This window comes from Triticum urartu, unplaced genomic scaffold, assembly GCF_003073215.2.
Source record: "Triticum urartu cultivar G1812 unplaced genomic scaffold, Tu2.1 TuUngrouped_contig_439, whole genome shotgun sequence".
Classification (NCBI taxonomy): domain Eukaryota; kingdom Viridiplantae; phylum Streptophyta; class Magnoliopsida; order Poales; family Poaceae; genus Triticum; species Triticum urartu.
Genome location: NW_024114974.1, coordinates 63,977 through 73,649, shown reverse-complemented (window position 1 = coordinate 73,649; position 9,673 = coordinate 63,977). Strand labels below are relative to the sequence as shown.

Below are 9,673 nucleotides of genomic sequence, written 5' to 3'. Positions count from 1 at the left end.
CGTCGAGCGCCGCGTCGCCTCCATGATTACGACGAGTCGTCGTGACTCGTCAAGCGCCGCGCCGCCGCCGCCGCGTCGAATGGACCATGTCGCCGAGTCCCGGCCAGCCCATGGCGCCTCCATGGACCGGCAAGACAACGGCGAAGGAGACCTCGTGATTTGGCGAAGCCTCACCCAGGCGCCGTCGATGGTGTAGGTAGAAGGGGTGGCACACTAGATGGCGCCGAGTCGAACGACGCGTGTCGACGAGTCCCGACCAGTCCATGGCGCCTCCATGGACCAGTGAGACAGGCGAGTAAGGCCTCCTGACGCGGAGGTGCCTCGCCTTGGCGCCGCTGATGGTGTAGATAGAAGGGGTGGCGCACTAGATGGCGCCGAGTCGAACGACGCGTGTCGACGAGCCCGGACCAGTCCATGGCGCCTCCATGGACCAGTGAGACGGGCGAGTAAGGTATCGCGATGCGGCGGTGCCTCACCTTGGCGTCGCCGATGGTATAGGTAGAAGGGGTGCGCCGAGTCGATCAATGCATGCCGCCGAGTCCGGACCAGTCCATGGCGCCTCCATGGACCGGTGAGACGGGCGAGGAAGGCCTTGTGATGCGGCGGTGCCTCGCCTTGACGCCGCCGATGGTGTAGGTAGAAGGGGTGCATCGAGTCAATCGATGCATGCCGCCGAGTCCCGGCACAATGATGTTGTTGCCGGCGGACTCGATGATGGAAGGTACACTAGGGACCACGCACGGTCGAGGCCTCGGTACGTCGTCGTCTTGCATGGAGAGTTCACCGCGGTCGCGCATAGGCGGCAGCCCCGGCACATCATCGTCTGCGCGGAGAGTGCGCCGAGGGTTGCGCATGGGCGGCACCCCGGCACGTCGTCACGGGGATCATCGCCGGTGAGTAGTGCACCGGGGTCTACCAATGAGCGGCAACCCCGCCACGGTGTCGATCACCTTCAACGACCCAAAACGGAAGCATCGGCCAGCTTCGTCTCGGGCCGTCCGGTCGCAGCTCCGGCCACAACCATCATCTTGATGCTCACCTTGGGAGAAGACGATCGGCATGCTCGCGTCGTCGCTGGTGCACGCGCTACTCGTGTACGCCGCCGGCTGGACCGCCTTCCTCCTGGCCGTCGACACCAGAGGACTGCCGAGCCTGCTCGGAGTGCTGCGTATTGGATGGATGAATCGATGTGCGCAAGGGATTGATGTGCTGCGTGGATGGATGTGATGGTATTGCGTGCGCGAGTCCTCCTCCTTCCCTGCTGTGTGAGTTGTCTTGTATTTATACGCGGCCAAAGCGATAGAGTAGACGTGCGATGGCTCGGCGCTGTTCGGCCTCTCCTATCTTCACGTGCAAGGAAACACGTTTAAAACATCTACAGTATCTCTCTTGGTGCTTATCTTCTCCTCAGCGTACACACCGGATGGCTTGGTTATGTACACGTATTTGTAGACATACGCACACTTGCCGGCCGGGGTACGTGCGGGTATTCAAGTATGTACGTATACGCGGTACGTACAGACGACATTGATCATGCATGTCATCAGCTCACAATGCATGCATCGATGGGTACGTGAAGGAGCACTCGCATGCATGAATCAAGCAATAGCTAGCTAATGTACTAGTACACGTGTGTATCCCTGATATTGCATTTTTTTTCTTTCTACAACGCCAAGTATAATTATCTTGAGATAGCTCAGTACAAAACCGCTTCAAGCAACAACAACTGAACTCCTTGGCGTAGACCCAATCTGTTCATGCAACTCGCTGATGTACTTTCTCGTCAAAAGCAACGAACACGATGTTTCCTAGCATGGATGAGTTTCTAGATGAATGCATTCTAGGCTTTAGTCAGAGCATCTCCAACAGGCGCCGGTCGCGCCGCGCGCAAAAAACACATATGCCGCGCGCGCATCAGCTGGTTTGGCGCGGCGTGCAGCGCTGATTCCAGCGGCCGCGCTAAAATGCAGCGCGCGCGTCGCTCCAGGAGCGCGCCAAAATGCAGCGCGCGCGACCCGCCGGTGCATTGCATATGGCATTTTTCAACATAAAATGATGAACATTTTTAACACAATAAAAATTTCACATAAACAAGTTGGTGAAATTCATGTCCACAAGTTTAAAATCATGCCCACAAGTTCATCCAACCAAGTTCAAAATGCAAATCAAGTTCAATACACAAAGGAAAGACACATCATTCCTCGTCCTCGTCTTCGTCCTCGTCCTCATCTTTGGAAGACGATTCTTCCGCCTCCGAAGATGAATCTTCCTCCCTCTCCTCATCGCGCACCGCATCACGTGAAGCTCCGACGGTGTTGGCAAGATTTTCAACGGCATCTTCATGAGAATATGTGCGAGGAGGCTCATCGAAAGACATTCCGCCCATGACGGCCGGAGGTGCACCCATGCCTCCCATGAGAGAAGCAAAACTCATGCCTCCCATCGTGGCCATAGCGTCGGGGGTGCTCCAAAGCCAGCCATGCCTCCCATTGCACCTAAACCGCCCACGGTACCTCCGAAGCCACCCATGGCACCCATGGCGCCGAGGCCACCGCCACCCATTGCAGGAACCATGGCTCTTTTTTGGATCAAGACTTCTTGTTGGCCAAGATTGACATACTCCTTTTGCGCCGCATTGAGGTTAGTTGTGCCCAAGAAGAACAAGTGCTTCTCCCATTTCAACAATCTAGTTCGCTCCTCATTGCTCACCTTCCTCTCCTCCAAAGCCACCTCCTCTCCTCGGCCGCCAACCTCCTCTCCTCGGCCGCGGCATCTTGGGTCCTTGCCATTTTCCTCACCTCGTTGGCTTCTTTTCTTGCCTTCATAATAGATTCCATAGCATTTTTGAGCTCATCATCTCCTTTCCTCTTCTTCTTTTGTGTTTGGTCTTTCTTGCACCCATCCGGTCGCTTTGGCTTCGAGTATGAAACCGAGTTGGGTGTAGGGCTTCTCTTGCCGTCATCACTTGATGCATCATCCTCCTCCTCATCATCATCCAACTTAATTGTTCGCTTCCGTTTGTCGCTCAAATGCAAATCATCCAAATCTTCACGCTTCTTCCATTTCTCATCATCCTTCAACACATCATAGCAATGAGGCAAAGTAAAGACCCTTCCTTTCTTGATCTTCCCCTTCTTGGTTTTCCTCTCCTCTTCTTTGAACAAGTTTTGCGCAATGTTGAACTACATGAAAACAAAGCAAGTTAGCACCAACAACAAGCAAAACAAAGAAAGTTTAGCACCAACATGTAAGATGAAATGGCACTTACTCTATTGTCCTCATTTGTGCCACTTGGATTCAACTTGTCAACCGCCATTTGACAAGCCGCCCACCTTTGACAATCCGAGTTGATTGTCGACCATCGGGACCTAAGTGATCGGTTGGAGTGGTCAATTCCACTCACGTTGCGAGCATCAAAGTGTTCCTTCATCCGGTTCCAATAAGCATCTCTACTTTGATCGCCTCCAACGGATGGATCCCTCGACACTTGCAACCAAGTATTGCATAGTAAGATGTCATCGGTGTTGGTGTAATTGCCCGCTCTTCCTTTCGGTGCGTCGACAATGCCCTCACCCTCCTCGTCCACCTCGAAATCATGGTCTTCAAAATGCATGTCATTGGTTTGAGACCAATGCGAATTGTTGGAGCCAACACCCATCGTTGACATGTATGCATCATCATTGAGACTACAATTTTTTTTTGCACAATGCAAATAAGCTATCTATATGTGACGAATGCATTCAAAAAATAACAAAAAAATGAAAAGTTAGAATTTTTTTTACCTTGGAGGCATTTCGTCGAACATGTTGTGCGCGCCGGCCGCCGGCTCAACGAGTGAGCTTGCCGGCGCTTCGGCAGCCGCCGCGCCCGTCGCACGCCCCGCAAGCTTCTTCCTCTTCGCCTTGGAGGTGCCGGAGCCGTCCGCCGCCTTGTTTTTCTTCGCCGATGTCTTGCCCTTCTTTGGCCGCGCCGCATTGGGGAGCTTTGAGGAGGAGGGGGCGGCGGCTCGGGCCGGCGCCGGCGCGACGCCACCCGCCGCCGAGGTCATCCGCGGCAGTATGAAGAGGCCGCGCGCGAGGCCGCTCGTCGGAGGAGCTCCGGCGGCGGCGAGGCCAACGCCACCCGGGCTAGGGTTTGTGGCGGCGGCGGCGGGGTCGCGGCTATAGGACGGGGTGAGCGGGGTGCCGGCGCGTGCGTCCATGGGTGCGGGTCGCCGGCGCCGGCGCGCGCGGGGCTTTGAAGGGGGAGAAGAAGAGCGCGCAGCGCGAGCGTCGAGTGTGCCGCGCGTGGAAGCGGGCGCCGCAAATACACCGCGCGATGAACCGCATCCACGCGCGCGCCCAACTGCTTATACCGCACGCGCGGTTATTGCGCGTCCGCTGGAGCCATCCGCCGGGTTGCGCGCGCGCTAAAACGGGGAATTTTGCGGCGCGGCGCCTGTTTAGCGCGCCTGTTGGAGATGCTCTTAGCTTGTGACCAAGACACCCACGTACAAAGCTAGCTTCGCCTTGGGGCTGGTTGATTCTAACGAGAACAACATGCAAGAAGCATGCAAGAACTAGTTGATGGCCACGGTACCATGCCCGATGATTTTCTTTATATTGATATCATGGTGTTGGTATCATAAGTAAGGGGTACACATGCATACATAGGCGTAAAGCTAGATAACTAAGAGTCCTATTCGGTGAAGACTTCTGGTTCGACTCGGATAGCTCCTATAATACATGCACGTCGTGATTATTGCTAACAAAACATTTATTTTCATAATGAAATATTTATTAACCATATCATCACACAAAGCTGATATAATTTGTTCAAACTTTAAGTTCACCAATTTGCATTAGTCAAATGCCAGACCACTGTTTTGGTCATCACAGCTTGGATAATCGCTTGGAGGTGGTGGAAGAGTCGAGTCCAATGTCGGCCCGTTCTCCACCATGAATGCCATTGCCATGCCTGATGATGCGTGCTTTTCATAATGGCAATGCAAGAACCACACCCCTGTTTGAATGTCAAATTTTCAGTTGCAATCCGCATTATATATAAACTTTCATGTATAACTAGATAGATTTCATATTAGGTATTAATGGGTTTGCGGTACATATGCAATGCAACATATACATTAGCACGTACCAGGATTACTTGCCACGAATCGGATAGCAGTCCACCCCACTACCGGGACAAGGATTGTGTTCCTCACGGGTGGATCCACCAAATTGTATGTCTGCACATCCTTTTGCGCGTCGTATTTCCCATGCCCCTGTGCGAGAACAAAGAAGTCGTGTCCGTGGAGGTGCATAGGGTTAGAGTAGCTGTACATCACCGGAGGACACCGGAACACAATCTCCACTGTGGTGTTGTACCGCAGCCTCCTCACGGACGTCGCCTTCGACGTCTGGCCCTCGTCGTACACTAACCCAGGTGGTATGCTGCTTGGGAACTCTTGCAGCGTGCTTACGCTGCTGCTCACATTGTGGTAGTAGTGTGCTTTGAGCAATGGTGTCCTGGAGGGAAGCTGGAACGAGATGTTGTTCATACGGGACACCAAACCACAGACTGATCCACCTTCTCTGCACATGTGTGTCGTGTCAATGGCCATGAATAGTTGCTCGTCGACGTTTGCTGGCACTGGGTGCGCAAGCGGGTGAGGCAGACTGGTCAAGTTGCCATGGAAGTAGAAGGATGCGACTGCGTCATTTTTACCGGGCATGTCAGGCGCCATTACTGGAGTATCATCATATCTTTTGCTTGGATTGTAGTGCACAATCCCTCTTGTTTTCACTTTCATTGACTTGCTGTTGGCCACAATGTAGTACCTGCCAGGTGATGCGTCGGCAACTAGCAGAGCGTCCACCGTCTCACCTGGCGCGATTGCAATTGTATCTGTGTTGTATGGTTTCACATAATTGGCATCAGCGGCGACCACTGTGAAGGTATGCCCAGCGATTTTCACGTAGTACTCTGAGTGGAGCGCAGCGTTTACTATCCGTAAGAGATATGTCTTGCCCTGCTCGACATTTAGAATGTAGTTGTCTTCGATGACCCCTACACATTGAACCAAGATTCTACATTAGAACTTTTGATTGCATATTGTATATGAATAAGTTTGCTTGTACTAGAATAAGGAGTGCTAATTTGTCTAGCAGCCTGTCTACAAAAACAAACAGCAACATCTTCTTATAATATGGTCGCGAAAATTAAATAGAACTAGATGCATCAATGCCAGATCAAAACTGCTATTCATATTGCTGCTATTTGAAATCTACCATTTAGTTTCTATGTAAATTTGCAAGAGGGTTTTCAGTTTGCTGATAGTAGTCCCATTTTATAGTACATATTCTTTCCTAGTTTGTGTTTAACACTTGAGTAACAGTGATGGTAATTACCTGAACAGTTATTGGCGTCCCCAAGCTTTCCATTGATTGTAGCTGAAAGGGGCTCATCACTTAAAATACTTCTCTGAATTCTCGTTTCCAACTCAATAGGATCCATTCCCAACCATTCACCTGCATACAGTTTAGAAAGTTTTAATTGGCCTAACTCAGCAGTCTGTGTCGATATAAATCCGCACATACAAACCTATAACGATGGGGATCTCTTTGTTAGGTCTAGGAAATGGGTAAGAATTGGGCCCGGATCTTGGCCGGATGAGCAGTGCACCATGAATGGTTGCACGGAGGCAGCCGACGTGAGCATGCCACCACAACGTGCCCTCCTGGCCCTTGACGTTGAATCGATACGTGAAATTCTTGTTTGGTTGGATTGGGCATTGCGTTATCATCCCTGCTCCATCAGCCCAGCAATTCAGCTGCTGCTTCACTCCGTGCCTGCATACATAGATCAATTGTGCTTCGTTAATCGTTACACTCAACTGCGTGTGTTTTTACAGTGAGATTAAAGGAGTATATAGCGATCTTACGACACAAAAAATACTAATCTTATGACTGGGTTCATATACACATGCGCAAATTTGCCATCGCAAGGAGTACTTGACTCAACAGAAAAATTATGTAGATAATGTAGTATTTGTTGTGATTATTTGGTGAGTGAAATCCATTACTTTTTTTGATGTTCAGTATCTCACAGTTTTCAAATACATGACAGCTATAATCTGATGTACCATGTGAAGATCTATAAGAATTAAATCTATATCTGACACTTTTTGTACATGCATATATAAGAATAGAGGCAAATACACTAGTGGTACATGAAAAAAAATACGAGCCTTGCGTGCTCGGATAGTAGTTCCTGAAATTATATACTCCCTCCGTTCCTAAATATAAGTCCTTTTAGACATTTTAAATGGACTACAACATATAGATCTATGTAGACATATTTTGAAGTGTAGATTCACTAATTTCGCTCCGAATATAGTCACTTGTTGAAATCTCTGAAAAGACTTGTACTCCCTCCGTCCGAAAATACTTGTCATTGAAATGGATGTATCTACATGTATTTTAGTTCTAGACCCATCCATTTTGATGACAAGTAATTCCGGACGGAGGGAGTATTTGGGAACGGAGGAAGTATATTATTGTAGTTATATAAATATTTTCTAAAAGAATGCCTGATTCTTTTCTAACTATGATAATAATGTACATAATTTTTACAAATTTGTGTTTTTTCGAGTGGCTTTTACAAATTTCTTAAAAAGAGAAAATATCTAACATATCAAAATTGGGCCGCACTAACTATGGCCCATTTATGCTCCACAAGGGTGGTCCATTATAAGTGATTAATGGCCTGTTTGGTAGTTGGTTAGCTTCTACTCCCTCAGTTCCAAATTACTTGTCTTAGATTTGTCTAGATACAGAGGTATCTAACACTAAAATGAGTCTAGATACATCCGTATCTAGACAAATCTAAAACAAGTAATTCGGAACGGAGGGAGTAGATCCGCTAAATCTTCATTGGAGCTGGGCCTAACAGTTCGGCTCAAGGAAGCTAGCTTCCCAAATCGGAGGAGAGTCCACGTACGTGTATAAAGCTGGAGTGGCATTTCTGGTGTTGGAAATATGCCCTAGAGGCAATAATAAAATGATTATTATTATATTTCTTTGTTCATGATAATTGTCTATTATTCATGCTATAATTGTGTTATCCGGAAATCGTAATACATGTGTGAATACATAGACCACAACACGTCCCTAGTGAGCCTCTAGTTGACTAGCTCGTTGATCAAAAGATAGTCATGGTTTCCTACTATGGACATTGGATGTCATTGATAACGGGATCACATCATTAGGAGAATGATGTGATGGACAAGACCCAATCCTAAGCATAGCTCAAAGATCGTGTAGTTCGTTTGCTGTAGCTTTTTCCGAATGTCAAGTATCATTCCTTAGACCATGAGATTGTGCAACTCCCGGATACCGTAGGAGTGCTTTGGGTGTGCCAAACGTCACAACGTAACTGGGTGACTATAAACGTACACTACAGGTATCTCCGAAAGTGTCTGTTGGGTTGGCACGAATCGAGACTGGGATTTGTCACTCCGCATGACGGAGAGGTATCTCTGGGCCCACTCGGTAATGCATCATCATAATGAGCTCAATGTGACCAAGTGGTTGATCACGGGATCATGCATTATGGTACGAGTGAAGTGACTTGCCGGTAACGAGATTGAACGAGGTATTGGGATACCGGTGATCGAGTCTCGGGCAAGTAACGTACCGACTGACAAAGGGAATTGTATACGGATTGATTGAATCCTCGACATCGTGGTTCATCCGATGAGATCATCGTGGAGCATGTGGGAGCCAACATGGGTATCCAGATCCCGCTGTTGGTTATTGACCGGAGAGGCGTCTCGGTCATGTCTGCATGTCTCCCGAACCCGTAGGGTCTACACACTTAAGGTTCGGTGACGCTAGGGTTGTAGAGATATTAGTATGCAGTAACCCGAAAGTTGTTCGGAGTCCCAGATGAGATCCCGGACGTCACGAGGAGTTCCGGAATGGTCCGGAGGTAAATATTTATATATAGGAAGTCCATTTTCGGCCATCGGGAAGGTTTCGGGGGTCGCCGGTATTGTACCGGGACCACCGGAAGGGTCCCGAGGGTCCACCGGGTGGGGCCACCTATCCCGGAGGGTCCCATGGGCTGAAGTGGGGGGGGGGGAACCAGCCCCTGGTGGGCTGGTGCGCCCCCCTTGGGCCTCCCCTGCGCCTAGGGTTGGGAAACCCTAGGGGTGGGGGTGCCCCCCACTTGGCTTGGGGGGGAAGCCACCCCTTGGCCGGCGCCCCCCTTGGAGATCCATCTCCTAGGGCCGGCGCCCCCCAAGGCCCCTATATAAAGAGGGGGGAGGGCAGCCGCACCCCTTCCTCTTGGCGCCTCCCTCTCCATCCGTAACACCTCTCCTCCCCGCTTGCGCTTGGCGAAGCCCTGCCGGGATCCTGCTGCATCCACCACCACGCCGTCGTGCTGCTGGATCTTCATCAACCTCTCCTTCCCCCTTGCTGGATCAAGTTGAAGGAGACGTCTTCCCAACCGTACGTGTGTTGAACGCGGAGGTGCCATCCGTTCGGCACTAGGTCATCGGTGATTTGGATCACGTCGAGTACGACTCCATCAACACCGTTCTCTTGAACGCTTCCGCGCGCGATCTACAAGGGTATGTAGATGCACTCCTCTCTCCCTCGTTGCTAGATGACTCCATAGATTGATCTTGGTG

The 9,673-nt window shown here is 50.2% G+C and overlaps 1 protein-coding gene across 1 annotated transcript in view; it reads right to left on the bottom strand.

Annotated features, from left to right (window-relative positions):
• Nucleotides 1–4,840: 4,840 nt before the first annotated feature.
• Nucleotides 4,841–9,673, bottom strand: part of LOC125527751 (laccase-15-like) — a 29,567-nt gene continuing 24,734 nt past the window's right edge. Inside the window, exons 4-7 of the mRNA XM_048692268.1 lie at nucleotides 6,580–6,827; nucleotides 6,387–6,506; nucleotides 5,134–6,045; nucleotides 4,841–5,001 (exon numbers count right to left, since the gene is read on the bottom strand). Of these exons, the coding sequence (XP_048548225.1) occupies nucleotides 4,841–5,001; nucleotides 5,134–6,045; nucleotides 6,387–6,506; nucleotides 6,580–6,827 (1,441 nt within the window). The remainder of the gene's footprint in view (nucleotides 5,002–5,133; nucleotides 6,046–6,386; nucleotides 6,507–6,579; nucleotides 6,828–9,673) is intronic.